At 34.9% G+C, this 23,922-nt stretch overlaps 1 protein-coding gene across 5 annotated transcripts in view; it reads right to left on the bottom strand.

The window, feature by feature from the left end:
* Positions 1 to 17,551, bottom strand: part of LOC149787608 (isocitrate dehydrogenase [NADP] cytoplasmic-like) — a 110,398-nt gene extending 92,847 nt beyond the window's left edge. For all 5 annotated transcript variants that reach the window (XR_016424075.1, XR_016424076.1, XM_089973776.1 and 2 more), the window contains exons 1-4: positions 17,402 to 17,551; positions 17,062 to 17,101; positions 13,660 to 13,766; positions 840 to 926 (exon numbers count right to left, since the gene is read on the bottom strand). Coding sequence is in view for 3 of the 5 variants with exons in the window: in XM_089973776.1 (XP_089829902.1) it covers positions 840 to 926; positions 13,660 to 13,766; positions 17,062 to 17,101; positions 17,402 to 17,420 (253 nt within the window). In the remaining 2 variants the exon portion in view is untranslated. The remainder of the gene's footprint in view (positions 1 to 839; positions 927 to 13,659; positions 13,767 to 17,061; positions 17,102 to 17,401) is intronic.
* Between the last annotated feature and the right edge of the window lie 6,371 nt (positions 17,552 to 23,922).

Below are 23,922 nucleotides of genomic sequence, written 5' to 3'. Positions count from 1 at the left end.
ATAAATTGATCTAACTCTTATAATTATTTCGATGCAAATGTAATATATGCAGTTTCCCATTTGTAACTTGGAGCGTTTGGCAAGCGAGCCAAAAATAAACTTGCACAAACAAACATGCAAACTAATTTCTATGAATAGTTTTTGCCGTGTTCTTTTGTGTGGTATACCCCTTTGTAGTTTGTCACTGTGGTCGAGTAAATAAAGGGTGATACCACGTCATTTTTCATTTAATTCGTTATCAGGATCAATTACCAAAGTTCAGTTGTTAATGACGGGACTATAATTGGAGCTGTTAAGTGAAATACGTAAAATTGGATGACTCCCAACACACGTTTCAATGGCAGAAATTGACTTCATTTTCTCATGCTAATACTTTATGACTGTGTTTACAATGGTCGCTGGTTTGATTCTATAGAACATATGCTGAAGTCAAGTCTTTATTAGGGAATGGCATAAACAAATGCTGTCTGTTGATAAACGAAACTTAGGACTATTAACATTATGAAAGTTACTAGTCTGACAGGAAATCTACTTGCCTTGGGCTAGCGGACTACCGCTAATTTCGAGCCCTGTTCTAATAAGCTGGCATATCAAAGTCTATGCTGCGTACTTGAAACGAATGATCAACAAACAGCATTGACCCAATGCATATAAACTAATGTATCAGAGTGCATGATGTTTACTTAAAATGATTTGTAGAACCAAGAACAATACCCATATATGTTAGTGGATCATGTGATGGTAGATTAGGGTAACTGTTGTTTGCAGTTTTTGCACATTATACATATAAAGTACACTAGAATATTTTAATGTTAACATATGATTGTGAAATAGCTCACCCTCAACCCTTCTCTCATCTGGTGTAATGGTAGCACACTTGATCCCAACATTGTATTTCTTGACTGCATTAGCTGCATCAATTGTGACTGGAATGAGAGAAAAAACAACTACCAATAGATGTATAGGACATTCTGACTATTGATTTTACATGAAAATTATCTTAAAGCTTAAAGCATTATTAATACAAATATTTTTCTTGAGCTCTACTTGAACTTTATACCAGACAGAGTAGAATGTACACATAAAATGCATGTTCTGTATCTTGTAGGCATTCTGTGAAATTGTACTTAAAATCTCTTTCCATCTTTCATTCATTAAAGAATGTTAGCACAGCCAAAAATAGCGTGTACTGGACAAACATCATAAGCAATAATATGTGATTTGCCTGTTATTTTCTGGGTTTACCAAGGATTCAGTGCTCAATTAAAAAGCTTTTTTATAGAAACAAATCTGTGTACATGTTTTTAATTATACTTAATTACTCCATGTATATCAATGATGTCAGCGATGTATGTTAATACTATGAACCATTCTACAACTTAACAGTACATTACAAACAGGCAATCAGTTATTTGTGGGGGAAGGAGAAGATAAGCATATATTTACATATGAACATGAGTAAATGAATATTAATGTTTAATGGAGAGAGAGAGAATGTTTTATCTTATAAGCATATCATCCAGTACTACATTTCCTACACAATAATAATGGTCTGAGTATTGGACATTGCAAGGTAGTACAAAAACAATTATTAGTATATGCTGATTTTTTTCTGTTAACTTGACATACATTGTCACAATCGTGCAATACTACCCGATACTGAACTTGCATGCAAATATACATATTGCATTCACATGCAAAAAGGAACTACTTTCTATTGTAAACAAACAATGGACGCAGACACCAACACTTTTGATTTTGTAAACAAATCATGTACACTCACGTAGTAGACGTTTTACATTGTGGTTGTTTAAAAATTGTTTCTGAATGAAGTAAAGCAGATGTTTCATTGACTACCACATACTAGCTGTTTTGGCACATTCCGCGTTAACTTTTTGATACAATGTTTCGGATTTAGGCTAGCTATATAATAGACACAAGAAAGGGTCCTCACAAATAATATAAAAGTGACAAGGCATATACTGTCTTCTTTAGCTGGTGATAAGAATGGCAAAAAACTATACTTACAGTTTTACATCCTAAATTTCCTCAAAATGTACTTGCTTAGTTCTGCAAATCCGAATTACATGAGCCATGTCATAAGTTATCAATCTTGATTACACATTACGAAATTGTACTCTAATTTTGAATAAGTGCAATTACATCCTCCTTACTGCACTCAAAATAAGCATTAAATTCCATAGTGTCTGTTTGATAATTGTAATTGAAAGACATATTTTTTTCACATTATGATTTCAAACATTCAATGACAAACAGAAACACATTTGCAGATGTCAACATGGGTGAGGTCGGATAGGTATGTTGGACTAGAGTCTGACTGTGAAACATAGCAGAGAGAACAAATTTTGTGTTTGATTCTGGATCGAATGGATAGCCAGTGTAGGGTACAGAGCAGTGGGGAGGTGTGCTCTGATCGTGGTACTCTAAAGATCTGAGCAGCTGTTTTTGAACTTTTTGAAGTTTCTGGAGCAGATTTTGAATCAACCAGACAGAATTGAGTTACAATAGTCCAGTCTTGAAAGTACTAATGAATACGAAAGTGTTTTAGTGGCATCAACTGAAAGATATTTGCAAATTGAGCTGATGCGTCTCAGCTCAAGATAAGCAGCCTTGCATATGTTCATGACATGTTGGTGCAATGTGAGAGTACTGTCCAGAGTAACACCTAGGTTTCATACTGATTGTGTGAATTTAATGTTGGAGTTGCTATTTATTGTTTGAGATAAAGGATGTGAATGAGAAAGTCTTTGTTGTTGTGATCAGAATGGCCTCAGTTTTATCATCATTCATCTGCAGCTTGTTACATGTCATCCATGATTTCACATCAGAAATGCACCTCTCTTGGTGAAAATTCTGTTAAAGTACCGAGTTTGTTTGTTGAAACAGGTCAATTTTTGACAATGTAATTACGATGAATACTAAATATGTCTTCACTAGAAGTGAGTCAAAAATGATTCTGAAACAGGTATCTTTATACTGAATCTATTTTTTATATAAAATTATTAAGTTGTCGACACAATGATAGCTATCATAAACCTGTTTTAACTCATTGTGTTCATTTAATTTGAAGTCAGTAATATGATCACATTTACTGCGTATCTATAATGTTAAATCTGGCCAAAACGTATCCATTACTGAACATTCTCAGAAGATGCTAGAAAGAGACTCGGGTGAATTTTAGCCAAAATTATCAGTTTAAATATATGTCAAGTACATGTAAGTGTTAACTGAAAGTATCAGATGTAAAAACCTAAACTGGGACCATCAGAGATTAGGAAGTTTAATCACTTTAACAGACTAAAGGAAAGTGAAAACAATTAATCATAGGAAATAGGTGAGAGGCTGTTACTAACCAACATTTTGTAAATGCTTTGGCTTTTTTATATGTAGAGATGGGTAACAATAAAATATTTGTACAGCAGTGTGCCATTGTAAACCTATTCCTACCATGGTACATACCCCAGTATACCACGATTATATTACAGTAAAATAATTTGCTATGTGTATGTCAATTAGTGCATAAAAAATGTAACTATGTTGGTATGAGTCTGCTTTCACTATAGCTGATACCATGTCTAGGAGACTGTGCTGACACTGCCTTAAAATACAAAATGACTGATTCACCAACATAGTAAGTTATATGAGAAAACAACGAGTGCATAATACAACAATACTGTTTAATGATGAAATTCAAACTATAATTAATTTCCTAAAATTGCTTTATAATGATCTGGAAGATAGGTTAACATTCATTGTTATTTCAGAAATATGTAACTTATGCATCAGACTGAAAATAAAATAAATTGTTCTCTTAACAGACATCAGCACTGCTTTAAATGCATTATTATAGTTGCTGTTTTTTTCTCTTCAATCATTTTGGAAAGAGAAACCACCACTGTCATCTTTTCCTCTGCTCTTCTCCTAAGAGCATTTGACTCTGTGACAAACACAATGAGTACTTTTAACTCTGCTTCTTCTGCCTTCTGAATAGAACATGCATGCAGACTGGCAATGTCAGTTTCAAGATGCAACTTTCTGGCTTTAAGTTCTTTAACTTCATCCATGGCTAACACCCGCTTCTTTTCTGATTTTCTCCTCATGCTACTCCTCTATTTTCTTCTTATCCAGATAGGCATGGTACGTATATCTTGCCGAGGAGGCATATATATCATTTCACTGCTAATGATGATTTCCAAAGGTCTACCTGCTTTTCTCACTGTGTCAATGATTAGCCTTTGAGCTCTGAGGCTTTCTCTGTTGAGGTTCTCAACAGACACTTGTTTGTTGACAGAAAATCCTCTCTCCACTGTTGCCTGCCTTTGTGACAACAACATTTTCTGGAGAACATTCCAAAGTTCAACATATTCCTTTCATTTGGAAAGCACAGAATAAAACACTTCATCAAGGCTGTCATCTGTTCTAATGAAGCATTTCAAGGGATGATTGTCTCAGTGGATAACTTCATCCACCAATTTTCCATACTGAGTCAATATCAAACATGATTTTTGTCTTCCATAAAAAAGCTGAAAATATTTTAAGGGGGTGTTGGGGGTCATCACTCAACAGAGTCTCGAGGGGCATTGCCCCTAATCTGGGGAACCAGGGTGCCTAAGGACCCTGGCCAGAAAAGCATTTTACAATCATAAAAAACTGCTTGTGGTGCAACTTATGTCATAATATAAAACAAAATAATCATTCAAAAAACTAATAAACTTACCAAAAATGTTCAACTTAACTTAAATAATTTCACAATATTTATTGTCACATGAATTTATTTTCCAATACTACTGATGCAGAAGTTTTTTCATGTGCATATCAATGTTCACAATAATTTGTCAATTTTTGCAGCAAATATATTATATTTATCTTTTTTCATAACAATTCTGAATAATAAACACCCAAGTTCATCAACTATATACAAATAATCCCATACATTCACTTGTCTTTTTCTCCAAAGGACACAACCGGTTGATATGCCTGTCGAGATTTTTTTACGGCTTTGGCAAAGATTTCTTTAGCCTTGCTTTTTGTCACCACTGACTTTTTTTGGCTCAGTGTGCAATCATTTCCTTTCCTTCTCAATGAGAGCTTTTTTCCTTTCAAGCTGGTGCTTGTATTGGCAGCATGCAGTACACACATTCTGACAGACGGCTTCATCTGTTCTCTCAAGCAAGAAATCTTTCTTTTTATAATAAATAACTGCACTTTTTCCAAGTGCCTTCTGAGCTTCAATTTTTTCATATGCAGCTTCTTTTGTAGTGCTGTTCCAAACTCTTCCAACCACAATTACCTTAATTCAGATTTCTTATAAAATGACTGATTAAATTTCCATCAACTTTTCGCTCCAGCCATTCCCATTTCCATACATTTTTTAAACCTTTATTTAAACTTTTGTGTCATGGTCTCTCTCAACAATTCGGGATGCCATAATTTGCAAGCATGCTTCTTCTTTCCATTGCCATCAGTTTCCATTACATGAAGATTCATTAGATGAATTTAAACTTTTGACCAGTCAGAATAGTCTTTATGAGACTTGTGCTAACTAATAAATGAAACAAATACTTTACAAGGGTTGTTGCAGAATGGGACCGGACATACCGTTTTGAAAAACCCCGGATCAGAGATGATATAAAAAACGGACTATATCAAGAAAAATCTGATTCAAGTCTGCAATATTAAATCACATCAGGACTCTACTTCTACTCCTGCCTCACACATAATTCTGAGGACCCTATGGAGTTTTGCTTGTCCCTTTTCCTTATCTGATTCTGATTGCACAAGGCTAAGATCAGCCAAGGACATGTTTTTCACCAACGGATATTTCAGAAGTGACTTCTCAAACCATCTACCATTGCAATCATAAAGTCTCTGCATGCTGTTCTGAAAGCAAAGCTATACCTGTCTGAAGCTCCTGCCTTTAACAATGTTTGTGAAGCTAAAAAGCTAACATTAACTTTTCCTGCATCAAGGAAATTCTCTTTCTTATCAAACCTGGACACGATTTCAGGTTTCATATAACGTGACATAAGGTCTTTCACTAAAACTCCCAGGGCTGTGGCAAGGAATGGAAGCACAGGTTTATCCATTTGGTAAGCCTCCAAAAAGGGTATTGCAGTTCTGGACTTGCAGGTTGGTACTGTTCATCTTTTTATTCTTCACAGTTGAACAAAAGTCAGTGAGATGAGGCAAAAGAAAAATGACCCTCTTTGCTGATTCAACATTCTCAAGCCACCTGAAACAAAGAAAATCATATTTGGTTAGATTAAAACAGAAAAGAATTAAAATATACTAACTGAAATAAAACAAATAAAAAAAATAATTAAGGTAGCAATGAGAACTTGAATTCTGTTTCAATACCAAGTAAGTTATATTAAAAAAACTTTCAGAAATGAAGTGAATTAAAAGAGTAAAATAGACTATCAATAGACATCTAGTAAACCATACAAAACTTCATACCTGTGTTTACAATACTTCTATGGAAATACAATTAATCCTGTAATGTCCATGAAATCTTGTCTTCTTGTTGGTGAATCATGGTATAGGTGGTACACACTGCTCAGAAGAGTTTCCAAATTCCAGGGTACTGCTGCACGGCCACTGCAAAATGCATTATGCATAACATGAAGTCCACAGCTACCAACTTCTAACATTTTCAGGGGTGCCGAATGAGAAATATGTGACTGCAACAAGTCATACAATTTCCAATTAACTGCTGGTCCATCCACTGACAGCTGTAAAAGACCATTATACTCTAGGTCAGACAAAATGGGCTCAAACTTGTCAACCAGATCTTCAGCACAAGCAGACCAAGAAATTGAGAAGTGATATAAGATGTACTGATTTTGTTGCAGTCCCATATCCATACATACAAGTCCATCTGCTTCTCCTGCATATCTTTGTTCAGAGTCTCATCAAACAGAGGGACATACAAGTTGGACTCTCTCACTATTAGAAAAATAAGGTGCTATTCCAACCACACCAAGATAGGCTGCCTTGCTTTCACTGCCTGAAAACTGTTCAGCAATTGTACTGTCAGAAAACATTGCTTTGAAAATATTGTTGATGCCCTTGCATGAGTTTAGTCTGTAGTGGCTGTGAATACATTTCAATGTCCAGAGAAATGTGGCCTGTAGTACTTCAGATTTAATGCAAAAAGTTTTTAATCTAGTCTTTAAAGTAGAAGCTGATAGAGCTGATTTGGTAGGCTGCTTTGTACTCATCATGCCATCTGCTGCTGGCTGTGAAAAGTATCCACTTACTGGTGTGACTTGTTTTGCAGATTTTTTAGTCTGTTGGTGCTTGTATCCTAGAAACAAAAGTAAATGTCATTGCTAGACTATCAAGCATCAGTCAAGAATTTTATCACAAGTCAATAGTGATGACCCAGTATCAAAGCAATTACATCACTTAGTTTAATGAATTTATTAAAATGGATGTTCAACCTTCATTTCTTTATTAAACCAAGGAACATTATTATGTAGAACAAAATTTTTGAAAATGATTTTTATCCAATCAATTGTGTTAAATAAACTGATGGTATAAGTAAATTTAAACGGGCTCTCTTTTCAGTTTGCATGTCTACCAAATCATTAAATTAACAGTACCTTATTTTATACTGGAAGAGTTATCATTATTTTGCCCAGAACTACCAAAAGCTTATACCTCTGCATCTTTGTTCCACTAAATGAAAAGTGTGTAGTTATTATGTGCTAATTTGCATCTTACCTTTGGCAAGACTTGTAAGGGTCCCTTCTCCCATCGAAACCAAGCTGATTGTCTTTTTACACGATGTACAAAACGCCGATCATTTACACGTTTTATTCTTTCTCAGCCATTCCTTGTATTTCTCTTTTTCAAGCCAGATATTGTTGAAAGAGCAAAGACCTGGCATTTTTAAACACAAGTGAAACAAAACTGAAGACGTAAATTGACGGAACCAATTTTAAATCCTCGAGAGTGAGTTACTTTCGAGAACTTTCTGCAAAGAGTGAGCACTTGTTCAATGTAACCAAATTCAATTAGCTGTAGTCTTGTGGTTAAAAAAAACTGTGAACCAGTGTAATGAACATTTCGATTTGCCAAAGCTGATGGACTCATCTAATCAAATTGAATGATTCATCAAAAGAAAGAAGCCAAGAAAAACGACTACATCCGAATCTAATGAATTTAGGCAATTTTATTTGTGATTATAATAATAATAATCTTAATGAGGACTTAGTATAGCACCTAATCTTTAGAAGCTCTAAGAGCTTTATAACATTAGATAACACCTAAAAACAGATATGATACGATTACGAAAAACATACACCATGAAAATAGTTATGGTGCTGACTTCCTTTGATGAAGGGTGCATTGCTTTTATTGAAGATTGTAGCCAGCTTGCTTTGATGAAGAATGCATGTGTTACTGAAGTCACCACCAAGGCCAATTTTAGATGGCCAAATAAATGCTTGTTTGTTATTGCATCTGCAATGAAACTGAACAGGTAATCAAAAGAAAGAAACCCAGAAAACCCAACTACATCTGAATCTAACAACCTTGGACAATTTTATTTGTGATTATGGAAAGAAATTAAAATGTTTAGATTTATTTCAATTTTCAAAGACTTTTAAAGGCCTCAGGGCAATCTGCTCGATTTTCCCAATCTTTCATGGACTTGAATATGCAGCCGCATCTTCGCAAAGTGTCAAAGACCTTCAAAGACCATACAAACCCTGTAATACGAACACAACAACAACAGCATTACAAACAACTGACTGCACAGCACATTGTCTACACCAAAACTATCCGGGACAGCAATGGCAAAACAGCATACTCAGTTCTATCACACAAAATCTGAGATGCTTTCCACCACATCCCCCTCTTCTCAACAACCTCTTTGTTGCTGCATTCAAGATCTAAAATTTATAACATCCTCCTCTTGAAACATTTACTACATGCCCTTGACAACTTGTGAGCAATTGGGTGAGGGGTCAATAAACATCAACTGTGACACAGGCAGAGGGCACAATATATTGAGTGTGAACAGCAGGTTCTAACAACTTTTAATGATATATGAAAACAATCTCTATTATTTGATATAAATATTTACCTAAGGGACTTTTAATTTTTACAGATTGTAGATCTGAAGAAGTCAATTAAATTAACAACTAAATAAAGATCAATCTGACATTCAGTACCAGTACTCACAAATTCATGCATCAGTAAAGTTTGGAGTTTCCTCCTACATAAGGTGAAAACATGCAAATCAATCACAAGCAAACATTGATGAACTAAAGCTTCACAGCCAGAATTACACATCATCCATTAAAGTCAAAACCATCAATATACTTACCATGGTTAACTCATAAAAATAAAATATTTAAATGTAACTATAAGCTTCTTTATCTATGCCACATGACAGTGACTGAGTACCACACTACACTGACTGTACTATTACGTGTATTTAATTTGTATTGTTTGTAACTGCCCTTAGTCCAAAATCAAGTTACTGGTCTACCTTACCAGTGACATTTATTTTCTAAATAAACATAATACATAGTTATTTTTTCCCTATGCATACAGATTAAAATATTCAAGTCATTATTAACTGTACACATGTTTACTTCAGTTTCAATTAAAGATACAGTCTTGATTCTAACCTTAGAAAGATCCAGGAAAGACACATTTTTCATTAAGCTGTGGGTGTATTTCCAGGAAATGGTAACTGCAACACAGGTCAAATAAAGGGGTATGTAAACTTGTTTACTTAAGGTTTATTCATACTTGCCTTAACATCCGAAACTGAATTGTATTGTTGTGTTCAGAATTTAATTTGGGTGCATTCATTTATTCAAATATTATTCACTGGAATTACAAAGTGCTCAATAATATTCTTGGACCAGAACATTTTAACTTGGAATTATATTGAATTCAGACAAGACATTTTGAATATATTATTAGATACATCATAAGACTGTAAGCATATTGCCACATTCTATGCCACTGGCACATTAACACATCTGAGACTTCAGGCACATCAACACATTTAATATTGGAATTTATTTAAAATACCACTTTTATTTGTTTGGAACTTCATTCATTTGGATTTGTGACATAATTTTTAGAACTATTTGGGATTGAAATCACAATGCTGTAAAGTTCTTTTCAAATGTTCAATTTGTATTCTAGGGAAATAAATTATTCATTGAATTTTACTAAGCTATTTGATTTTTTCTCTTTTCTGTTACATAGTGTACACAAAAGAGTTGTAACAGAACATTGTGGGTTCAACCAGGATATCAATTTCTCTAACATATTTCAGAAAACTTTGTTTTTGAAATTAAAGTCACTTTATTTCAGAATTTTCTAATTCCGATGTATTTTAATTTCACATATTTGAGAAATCTAGAGTGAAACCAACAAACTTTCACAATGTCATCTAAAGTGGAGAAGTTTATTTAAATATCCTAACTGGGAAGGGTTAAGAGTCCTTGAAAAAGGATGAATTATTCCACCAGCTTGCCAGACAATATGATTTCTTCTGAGGCAAAGGCTTCTTTAATGAAGCAAAAATAAAAAGTTTTCATCCAATATTAGGTGGAAAAGTTTTTCTTAAATAATAGTGCTTTGGGTTAGTCTCTATTTGGCTCTGAAATGAAAGAAATAGAATTGAAATAAAACCACCAGATGGAAACAGAGTTAAGCTTCAGCTTCAGAAAGGGAAAGGAGATAAAGCAACTGGAGAAAAGAAAGAAGAGAGACAAATCCAGTTGCAAATGAAAAAGGAAGTGATGGAAATACAGATGCAGAGGGAAAGAGAAAAAGAAGAGAAATGCAGTTTAGACTAGAAGAATTAAAACTGGTGAGTATAAAACACTCCCCCACATGTTCACTTTTTGATGTTACCAGAAATGTTTGGTTAGTATCCAGTTTTGGAAAAAAAAGTTGATAATCATTTTCCTCATTTTGCAAAACGTTGCTGAGAATTTGAAATGGCCAAGACAGCATTGGACTCTATTAATACAAAGTGCTCTTAAAGGCAAAGCTTGTGAAATCTGCAGTCCACTGTCAGTACAACAAATTGTTGAATATGATGTGGTAAAGGTATTTATCTTGAAGGGTTATGAGTAGTTAGTGGAGGTGTATCCATAAAGATTTAGGAACTGTAAAAAATAAACTGGAAAGACCTATGTCAAATTTGCAAAAGAACAAGAACAATTATTAGATATGTGGTGCTCTGCAAAGATGGTTGGTCATGACTGCAATAACCTCAGACAACTCGTATTTGTTAAGAGATTCAAGAATTGCATCCATAGTGAAGTTAAGACCTAACATGAGCAAAAGGTCAAAACTTTAGAAAATGCTGCAGTTTTTGGTATAAAAAAAACATCTCAGTCTCATACAAGCACTTCCAAATCTGGCACAACTTTAGGAATCAAATTTCTAATAAGACTGATCAGAAATCCTTACCTCTTCCTATGTTCTTTTGAAATTTGTACTGTGTATTCTAGAGAAATAAATTATTTGTTGAATTTTATAAAACTTGTCAATTTTTGCTCTTTTCTTTTATTTAGTTTAAGACCATAGAGTAGTAACAGCTAAAATAATTAAAAACTGCAAGTAAAATGTGACAAGATGGAAAAGAATAATCTAAACTAGAAGATTATATCTGCATACTAAAACTTCTCCCAAACATAAAAGAGCAGTTATGTTACTGGTTTCTGTAATAATGAAAATTTAAGATTTTTTCCGAGACCTTTTAAGTCATTTTTCAATGTTAACAGACATTATCAAGACCTGAAAAGCAATGTTGAAATTTTTAGACATTTTCCAGATCTCTAGACCCACATGGGAACCTTGATATTCCTATGAATATTTTTATTTTGATTCCCAAGCAACACCTTAAACTGCAACCAGGATCTAAAACCTTTGTCATTTAATTCTCCTCTTGAAAAATCTTACCAAAAATTATCACCTTTCTTCCATTGTATGAAATGGACTTTATATTACACCTCTCCCTCGATAACTCACGCACAACGGGGTCCACAAACATAGACTGCACTATAAGCAAGGTGCGAGTTACCAAGGGACCTCCAAAAATTGAAAAAAATTCGCTTTGACATAGAGAAAACCATTGGGGGTGGGGGAAGCGGCATTTGGGAACTGGGCTGTTTAATGACTGAATCCTCATTTTACAATCACGTTGATAATAACTTTTAATAATGCGCTTTTTCTAATGAGGTTCGTTATTCTGTTTAAATAACATTTTTTTTCTTCAAATATCCAACATATGAAAGATCGTTCCAACTTGTCTGAACAACCATCACATGTACGCGAAAAATCTGTATATTACGTCACTGCTTTGTTTTCTTGATGAGTCTGGTTCCTGTAGTGGTGTTTAATAGTATCTTGCCAAATCAGTAGTCCATAATTTGGTAACTAGACTAACTGTTGATACACCACCAAACAAAATTCTTTTTTTTTCTCAAAAACACACGACATTTATTTTGTGACATGTCTACATCAAAACTCAATTTTTTATTGTTCAATTAGTACAATGTTAATGTTGTGATTTCATTGGAAGTAATTCTTATCATCCCTGAGGATATCTCTAAATGCCAGTTCAAGAATTTTCTGAACCTCGCTTGCCCACAATGGTCCGTATCTGTGAAATCAAGCTCTCTATTTTACGAAGTATTCAATTTTTGCTTGGCTGCCTTGTTATCTTTGATCGCAGTTATGAAAGAGTTGGTTAATTTAAGGTAGTTTATGTTATATACACAATAACGTTTATTATAGTGTTCGATTGATCAAATGAAGTGAGTTCACCCAACAAACAACCAAGGCCGCTAGATTTTAAGTTAGTCCAATTTTTGTGCCTTTCAACTTTTCTTTTATTCCACCTCCTTTTTTTTATTCAAAAGACATAATTAACATGATAATACAAAGGGGGATGGCTTTTTTATTCAGTGCAACAATACAACAAATACTTTCGCAAGTCAGTTATCAAAACACAGTCGGTACTTAATTAGGTTCTCAAAGAAACACTCGTGGATATAGCTGTTACAGTAGATCGACACATTTTACGTTTAATTACAAGAGGACACATTGCATTTATGATGATTACACTTAAAAGGAACTAAAAGATGGAACTAAAACACAAATTTCAATTGATAAAAAATTATTTAATTTGTATTTATTTATTAAAGTACTGCTTCCACTCGGCGTAAGTGACATTTTCATTGATCGAAATTTCCTTACATATCGTCAATTGCGGTATACTAGGAATGTCGTTTGGAAAGAAAATGTAAAGGAACTGTATGAGCTATTTTTAAATTTGATATTTCATAGTGTAGATTAAAATTTCCAGGTTCTATCTACCATTGTCAAAGATAAAATAAGCGATACATCAAAGTTTCCATTACCAATTTTGATCGCGATTTTCTTTAAGTTCAACAAATACACTGGGATAAATTTCTGTGGTATTTTCGGGTTTAAAAAATGGGATCCATGCATGACACTGCATTATAAGCGGGTTCGCAAGTTATCAAGGGAGTGGTGTACATGGAAATCTCTCCAGTTATACAGATGGGCAAACTGAAACTGAGATGGATTGACACATCAATGATCACAATATTGCATATATAACAACTTCACCTTGATCATCTGTTGCATCTCTGTTTTCAATGCCAAGGTCAAAAGAGTGAAGTTCGAGATCAACAAATGGGAGAATCAGCTTTTCCTTGATCAGGTCCCAAAGAACACTGGAATGAGAACAAATGACCAATCTGTAACAATAAAATTGATTAAAATATCAAAGATACATTCAGTCTCAACATATATTCATAGAAAGTGGGCAATAATAATGATTACAAAATAAAATGCATAAGAATAACAAACTGGGCCAGTCTAAATAGATATTCAACAAAAAAATGGATAAAAAAATAAAAATAAAATAAATAATGATGGACTGTATAATAAAAACATAAAACTGGTATGAATGGACCCTGTTTCTGCATATGAGTTTCACATCTTAAAATAGTAAATAATGTGTTTAATCAAGCCTTCAAACAGCTGTTGAACATATTTCACAATGAAGATGACAAAAATTGTTCTCTACTAATCTATTTAACATGTATGACAAACAAACATTGATAAAGTGCTGTATCAAATCTTAAAGCAACTCTGAGATAAGATTAGTCTCAAGTAGTGTTGAAAATTTCATATCGGATAAAACCTCAATCTTTTATCATGGCTTTTGTTACACTTCATACCATACTCAATTTACACAGCCAGATATGAGTGGATTATAGGTCAGGGTACCTGAATAATACTGTAATTTCTATCTCCTTTAAATTCTCAAAATTGAAGTTTCATCACATTTGCAATGGACTTTATTACTGCCCACTAGAATTCACCTTTCTGACAATTACTTTTACTGTGTAGATAAACTATATAATATCTCCAGATTGTTTAGACTGAGAGACCAAACTTTGTCATTAACCTTCAAATCATTTTTTGAAATATATATATATATATATATATATATATATATATATATATATATATATATATATATATATATATATATATATATATATATTCATTTTAAAATGACTAAGATTCCTAACCACAAATTTGTGTGCCAGAAAGAAGTTGAATCAATGATGAAAATGGCTTCCAAATTGTCAAATACTGAATAAATTTAGCTTTTAGGAAGTATTCAATAAGTGATCACCTTATACAATGTCAGCAGAGCTGAAGAAATAAACTCTTTGGACAACAATTTTCTACCAGGCATGCAATATGAGTTTGCATGACATTCAATTTGAAAGTTAAAAAATGGCAAACCCAATTACATTTCAAAACACGCATTGAAATAATCTCCGAATTGCCGCATGGGGCAAATGCATGTATATAAGATTGACACAATAGTGACACATCAACTGTGTGAGAACCCGAAAAAAAGAAATTAGCAAATATCGTGTTTCTTAATTTTGTATCAGGTTTGAAAATGATGAACATTAAAGTATTTATCACTGCATTAAGAGTACTCTGGATATGTTAACTTATTTTTGATACAAATAGATGAAAATACTTATATCTAATATATCTACATTTATTTGGCACTTTTTTATTTTGGAACATAATTTTTTAAAAGTTTATTTAGAGTTAACAGTTTATGGCATGATGTTTAATATAGTTGCTTAAAATATGTGGCAATCTTTCTTGCTCCACCAGTGTAGTTCAATGTTAACATAACAGCTGGATGACGGCATTCTGTTCACAGGCATAAGTATCGAAGTGAAATTAGAAGAATTTTGTACACAATAATCAGTTTTGCTAGTTTTTATTCATTTTCTGTAATTTAATCATGCAGAGCAAACTTTCTACAGTCAGATGAGATTTAAATGAATATTCAGGATGTGAAATATGAGTACTGTTTTCAAAAGATTATCAATACCCGTTCCATTACAACTACTTACACAATTCATTATTTCAAAGAACATATGTTCTTTAATGCAAAATACAAATCTGAGAAGATAAAGCTATTTCTGGTTGAAAAGAATTAGATCAATCACTTCTCCATTTATTGGATGAATGCATCTTGGTGAGGAGTTTTTGAACCCAACTTTGTAAATGACCAAGAGTCGAATGAACCCATCATTTACATTTTAACTGTACAGCAGTTAACATAAATCTCTGTATCATTAAGCAAGACAAAATGAAATTTTAAAGCAAAAAACTATATGTATACCAGTATATACAATTGTCTTGCATTACCTGATTATAAAATATTTAAAAAAGATATTGTAGATAGACACATGTTAGATAGATTTATAGCATATAAAATATATAATTTGATGAAATTCAAATGCAAAAGGGAAGCATATAAAAAAAACATGATAAATAATATATTATCCATATCTCCACATTTACATGGAACTGCTTTTTTGTATCATCTGCCAGTTACACAACTTGCAAAACAACAAGATACATTTCACCACTCAATATATTCTAATAGTTTTTTTCCTACCTTAAATTATTGATTTATTAATCATGATATCATATGCCCTATACTTGTGCTAGAAATGATTTATAAAGCATTATTATACAAGTTACCTGAACTAAATAATTACATGTACAGTATGTATGTTAGCAACATCTGGAAGTTAGTACCTGTGTACAGAAAATGTATATATGTTTTTAAAACATCTTTCAATTGCACTGATCCATTTGTACTGCCTACTGGTCATTTGACATGGCACACATACTTGCACAAAAGTGGTACTTTTTCATAATAACTGTGAATGTTGTCTTGTTTAAATGATCTGAACTATACAATTCTAAAAAATTAAACATCTCTTTTAAGAAGTCTGTACTGTTATCATTCCTCGTTTCAAAGAAGTACATGTAAATGTAGCCTTACATGTAAGACATAAGCACATGTTGATTTTGTTTAGGTGCTTTATCAGCGTCAGGTCTTACATGCAGGACTAATGTAAATGGTGATTTGGGGTAAAATGTTACCATCTTCTTCACATAAATTTAGTTCCATGATAAGTGTATAATTGCTTTGACTAATTAATACCCAGTTTAAACAGTGAAATAAAGAGCGTTTTTCACTAATTTCACGATATTAATCAACTTATTCATCCATTACTTTCTCTCAAAACAAAGATGAAAACACGTCTACATACCTTTTTTAGGTTATTTTCTTTTTGCCAATGCAATGGCAGACACGATTAAAATTATACCAAAAGCAGATACACTAAGATGATACACGAAACGACCATCACCTTTATGACACGTGTCCAGGTCATCAATTAGATCGGAAAGAATATGGTGTATCATGAGAAATTATAAGTGCAACAAAAGAAATTAAAAGTGTTACCCGTCGTTATATTTTCAATGTTAAACCTGTAAACAAAAAGCTGAATGAATCATCTATGTATAGTTTTCGCTTGCTTAATTTGCAAAATACAGGTAAAGGAAACTAGTAAAAAACCGAATAAAGTTCTCATGATAGATCTCATATAAACATTGAAAACTGCTTACCGGGTCATCTCATCTCCCTGCATTTCAACAACAGGTCCGCCTGAAAGTACACAAAATAAATATTGGTTCTGAACACAGGTGCTCGATGCGAGCTTGACGTTGAAAAAATAGCAATATTCTTAACGGAAAAATATCATAGATTGACAAAATTACCCGAGATTACCCCTCATGGCCCGTTCTGAAATATGACCCTCTCTGATAGAGTCTATCATAGTACTGAAGCGTCCTAAAACGCTCTTTTCAGATTATTGCATTTTTTCAACATCAAGCACTTGTGGTTCTAAAGATAGAAGAATTCTCTTAGAAGCCTTTTTGAAAATTATTACAAAGCAAATCTAACCCTTAATTTTGCCCATCATGGAGTTTGCTACAGTGAAATTTAACCACAGTCGACAAGTCAAAGCACACAAAACGCTCTACACATCACCCAACTGATAACGACAATAAACTTTGGACCCCACTACCGATAGCGTTATTAGTGTGTTTTCACAGCGAGACAACTACCATACATCCGCCTCACTACGGGTTACTTCCCTTTGAAAAGATAATGCTTCAGGACACACGGTACTAATTCAATTCCAATAGTAAACATATGGAAACACCATCATATTCAGAATTCAATAACTTCAAATTTCTGGGTTCTGATTATGAGACCTATAATTCTCCATACACATCTAACCTTGCTGCAAGTTTATGTGTGGAGAACACCATATGAGTCGCGGCATTTTGTTTACATACATGTGCATGAAACACGTTATTGATTCTGCACCAAATGAATCAGGTGCTACTTTCATTAATGAGTACTCCTGAGTCAAGCCTGTAAGAATGCTAAAATTGCATCAGTAGAAATTTGTCTATTTTATTTTTAATTACATATAGGATAAGCTCTCAAAAGATATTTTTACTAAAATTTTAATTTTCACTATTAACCAATTATGGACCAACAAACCCGTAAATACTCTATTACTTCTAGACTGGTTCACAGTTCTTCCGTATCATTGGTACCGTGTGTCCTTCAGCAACATTGTTACGTGCAAAGAGAAGGAGTACAGGTTACTTTGGTTGTTCTGTTTCTTCATGTTATGTCGGATTTGACAAAAATCTTAAAAACAAGCTCCAAATAGCACGGGATAAAACTGTACGATCAAGCATCAGACGCTATGAACATGAAAATGTGGGAATGATATAAAATTGGAGCATACAGTAAAACAGTTTGCCACTCGCAGAAGTAAGTTCAATTATACTACACGGCGTATTAATGGCGTAGTCACGACGGCTTTCTTTTATAATGCCATAACTGACTGGAACATATTACCTAATTGAATCAAGAAGATTTCAAATATATACAATTTCAAACTGGCTGTTGAGTTACAACTTTGAAAACAAAGCCACTCAAGAGAATATTTATTTATTCAGCTTTAAAGCTGAATGATATATTTCTACAATGAATTGTTTTAGTCATACTTTTTTATATATTAAATTTAGCTTGTAAATATGTGAAACTTAATTGTGATTTCTTTGCTTAGCCGAATAGTTAACTTTAACTTGGAAATATAACTTGCCGAAAATCTTGATTCCTCGGGACCCAACTGGAAATAAGTAAACTTGTATGGGTCATACTTCTTTGTATGTATGTATGTATGTATGTAATGTATGTATGTATCAGGAGATGGTGAAGATGTATGATCTCCCCCACTCCTTCTGGTATTTGGTTATCATTACCTAAGAGATGATCGACCACGGTAGTAGTGAAGTGGGGCGATATAGCAACAATGAAAATTCCAGCCAAAAAGATTGTGGACCTGTATAGCGACAATATTAGCGACAAAAGGTGGGACTGTATATGGATAGCAGGAATGAAACAGGTGTTTGACGTCACGGTACTGGACACTGGCAACAGTGTTGCAAGTGGCTGACCTCAGTCGGGCCAAACAGCAAACAGTGACAGCGGATGGGGAAAAAAAGGTATAACGCTTGGCGGGACGGGACATAGAACTGGATAGACATAGACATTGACATAGACAAAGAAAGATACACATATGTACACATCTATATATGGCAAAGAGAATAAATATATTATTTCGAGCAATGAAGTGACTCTGAACACCTCCACCAACACCTTATCTTCCCTATGGCAGTCTTATTTTTCTTTCTCTTCTCCCTTTCCTCCTCCTTCTCTTTCTCTTTCTTCTCCATCTCCTCTTTCTTCATATTGTCATGTTGCTCTTCTTTTTCTATCTTTTCATTTCACGCTTTCATCTTCTCTTTGTTTTCTATATTTTCCTTTTATTCTTTATCTTCTTTACTCATTTCTCTGGGTTGTTCCTTCGCCTTCTTTAAATTATTCATTTCCACTTTCAAAATGTGCGGACTATATTCACCATCGTCTATTCTGACTAGTATTACTTCTACTTCCTGCAACTTTAACATCTGGTTCATATAATTGTGGCCATTTTCTTTGGTTATTACACTCACTTCACATATTACCTACTATCTACACAGGGGAAGGAGAAAAAACAAACCCCAAATCTAATATCCACACAAACGTACTCGAACGGATACAAACACACACTCTACTATCCACACAGGGGAAGGAGAATAAACAAATCACAATATCTACTATCCACACAAACGTACGCGAACGCATACAAACACATACTCTACTATCCACACTGGGGAAAGAGAAGAAGAAAAAAAAGCTAAAATCTACTATCACACAAACGTACGCGTACGCACACACACACAATACTATCCACACACGGGAAGGAGAAGGAAAAAAAAAACAAATCTACTATCCACACATGGGAAGGAGAAAAAAAAAACGATTCTACTAACCACACATGGGAATGAGAAAAAACAAACCCAATATATAATATCCACACAATGTAAGCGCATGCATGCACACACATGCACACAAAAGTACGCGAACGCATACAAACACACAATCACATCAGCAAAGGAGTGAGTGTTTACAAGTCACTACTCATTCACAAAAATTTGCAACTTGAGTTGTCTCTTTTCTAGAGATTTAGTTAGCACTGAAAAGGGCTGGGGTTTTTTTTGTTTTTAAAACTTCAGATGCACCTCGTAATGTGTACACCTTCCAGGTCTGGCCCCACACATGCAACGTCTGCTCCAGTCCTTTTTCCAGATCAGTCTTGCTCTTGGGAGCGCAGAGGCTGCTTGATTGGCTTCATCACATCCATCTTCCGCTTGTGAGATTATGAAGACTTCTTCGTGCCTCCTTCTCGTATTCCACACCTGTGTATGATGTGGTCTCCTTACCTCCTGCTAACGCAACTCCTGCCCGTTTTCCTTCTAGGGGACCACGGGTCACTGTGCTGGTGGTAGTGGTTGTGGATTAGGTAGTGTCTGTGTTTTTGTTAATAGTGGTGTTACCAGAGGCTTCACCTCACACACTGACCTAATCATCAAGTGAGGCAAGATCCTGTCTTCCTTCTCTATCTTCTTTCTCTTCTCCTTCTCTTCCTCAAGCCTGGCGTCCTCCTGCATTTCCTCCATGGCCAGCTTATCTAGGAGCCGCCTGGAATACTCCAGGTGCATCTGAAGTTTTATCAATTTTGCAATTCTGCTCATGTTTACGAGTTAACGCTGGGTAGCCAGACTTGTTCGTTTGTTCCTTGGATTAAGGTCGCATTCGCCCACTAGGGAATGCGCGACTGTTTATTGCCCCTACAGGGGGCTGATTAATTTTTTCCAGGGCGACGGAATAGCTGCGTGTTCCCCAACGCTTTAACGCACACACCGTGTGCCGATTGACATGTCCGTTTTCGAAACATTGTTGTCTCGCGGGACGTGTGATGAGTGGGAGTCAACCCACACGCACACACTTGTGTACAAGATGTCCGGTGTTGGCAAGGAATGTCGGACTGTATAGGAGGAAGACGCTTTACATCCGGGATCATTTGTTTTTAGCTCAACAATTTTCGGAATGGTAAATGGAGTCGTCGTGCCGTAATTATAATTTAGAAAAACATTATTTGTGATGTCTATAGTGGTAGAGGTGACATAGTGGACCTGCCTAAGATATTTTATAGGGAAGTTATTAAAAAAGTTAATAGTTAGGTAACGTTATTTAGAATGTAAACTTTTCCGCATTATGCGAGGGACCTGATGGCTAGGTGTAGCAACGTAATAAGTCTAAATTTTGGGGTCCTATATCCTAATTGATTAATTTTAATTGCCACTTTATGCGGCTGCGCCTGATGGCTTTGGGTTTTTAGACATCTTATAAGGCTAATTTGGGGTCTTACGCTATATTTAATGATTTAGTTAGTCCAATCGTTGCCGCGTTGTGCAGGTCCTGATGGCTGGAGTTTAAGCCACCTTATAATAACTAATTTTTAATGGCCAGTTTTTATTGCTTTTTTGTCTTCAATGATCTACCTTATCTTAAAATGTAAAAGAAAGAATGAAGAAATTGTTAGTAGTTGTATTTGGGAGAATTGGGATGGTTTGGCTGCCGACCACTTTTATGTACCTGCAGTTGTATTGTATTGCTTAATGAGTCACGCTTCCAATGCCGCCTGCATTGACGTAGTGGGTGATAGGTGCAGGTGTAGCATCGACCGCGCACATGCTGGACCACCCCTACTTGAGTGATATATCGTATGCCACCTCCGCTCCCACTTCCCCACCCAGGCAAAATTCACAAAGGCGTCTAATAAATTTGTAGCGGTATGTATGAAATCGGCATCAGTTACCTGACCCATTTTGAGTGGGTTGTTTTTTCTTCAAATTGGAAGTTGTTTCTGAAACGAACAGGGAGGTAGGTGTTGGGGTTGGTAAGGGTGGATAAAAAGTGAAATGTATGTGATAAATTAATAGGAATGAGACCAATAGTTACATTGCATTGCTTAGTTACGTATTGCTTATTACTTATTGCATTGCTTATTGAGATGTCATACTAAATTGATTGCATTGCTAACGAATCACACGTCCAACGCCGCGTTCACTGGACCACTCCTACTTGAATGTCATCTTCGCACACACTTCCCCACTCAGGCAGAATTCCTAAATGCGTATAGTAAATTTGTAGCCGTCTGCATGAGAGCGGCATCAGTTATATGATTCGCATTGGATGAGGTTTTAAAGCTTGAATTGTCTTACTAAGTTGATTACTGAGATAAATTTAGATTGGTCCTGTTTTATCTATCTCTTTCAGGAAAACTAGTATGGCTTTGTTGGTTAGCTGGGGTAGGGTTGTTATGGTATAATAACTCAGGATGTACAGGGTGGGAGGTTCCATCTTGCATATGGTATTAGGAGAGAATAAGATTCCAGTTGTTTTCCCTTTTTTGATAGTTTGATCACCCATTTGTCAGCCCATTTGCCAATGTTTGTTAAATTAGTTTGTAGATCAACGATTAATTGTTGGCTATATGGGTTGTCCGCTTTCCAGATGCCACTGTCATCGCCAAAGGGCGATAAATCGATTTTTCTAAGGTCCACCGGGTGTTATAGGTCGTTGATCATAATATTAAATAAGGTTTGGCTTAACACACTTCCTTGAACGGTACCGTTTTCTAATTTTGTGATCTTCAGATATTGGTCCCCTATTCTGGTTCTAATTTGTCTTCCTTTTAAGACGTTTTGAATCCATTTGTGCATATGTACATTAATCCCATAGTGGTTCAGCGTAGAGAAAAGGCCACCGGTCCAAACCAGATAAAAGGCTTTCTCAAGATCTAGAAAAATTGCTATGTGATGTCGATCGCATTTTCGTTTAGTGTTAAATGCAAATTTGATGCGCGACTTGAGCCTTAATAGTTGGTGCAAGGTTTTTCTTTTGTTACGGAAGCCACTTTGGTTCTTTGAGATATGGTTATTACTTTAAAGCTGATGTTTAAGCCTGTTGTTAATCATTGTCTCCATCACCTTGCATATAGTGTCAGTGAGTGAGATCGGTCTGTAATATGATAGTTCAGTTGGGTCATTATCGGCTTCTGGTATTCTGATAACTATAGCTTGTTTCAATTTTATTTGGGTATTTGTCCTGACTTCCAAGACTTATTTATTATGTCTAGCGGGATTTCTTCGATATTGAGTATAATTTTTTTTAATAAATTTCACATCCTAAGTTATCTTATCATGGAGAGGTGGATTTCTTGTTTCTGAGATCAAAAGTCCACAAAGAGTAGCCTCCTGCATAATCGTCGTACGATATGCTGTGACTGATGTTGATTCCTAACTGTCCGGTGTCCTCGTTCAGGGACAAGTACGATTTCAAGTACTTCTTCTTCTTGTCACTAAAGTCAGGTTCAAAGGGTCTGGTACACAGGGTCCTGACATCGCGACTAACTTTGATCTTAAACACGTTGTATTGCTGAAACTCGAAAGGATTTATAATGTTGGTACCATGGAAGGCTGCATTACTGACGATATAAATGATTAAATGTTTGGGTAACTGTTCTTCGAAGAGATGATCATCGATCTTAGATCGGAGTCCAGTGGCAATGGTGAAAGTTTTCATCCCCACTCGTCGTATCGAATACTTGGCGGTCGTTCTACTTAAAGTGTGACTGATGTTGTTTCATACTTTAGGTAACACGTCCACGCGTCACATGTAAAGTCTGTCTTCCTGGATGATTATTTTGTAATTGTCGGCATCAGCCATCAAATGGAAAGCGGCACTGCTACGATCCAGTCTCAGGCGGACATCCACACCCTTCAGCAAATACTTTTCCTGCAACCACATGTTCAAATGCAAACGATCCATCAGTTTTAAACTACGGCGTGCTTTGATTTTCTCTTTACATTTATTAAACCCCAAATTGTCGTCTAGCTCGTTCAATTTGCCTTTCATGTCAGGTTTCCATACCACTCAGGCAACCAGATGGG

The sequence above is a fragment of the Sinohyriopsis cumingii genome, chromosome 11, assembly GCF_028554795.1.
Source record: "Sinohyriopsis cumingii isolate HCF-2022 chromosome 11, ASM2855479v2, whole genome shotgun sequence".
Lineage (NCBI taxonomy): Eukaryota > Metazoa > Mollusca > Bivalvia > Unionida > Unionidae > Sinohyriopsis > Sinohyriopsis cumingii.
This window is presented reverse-complemented; position numbering and strand designations above follow the sequence as displayed.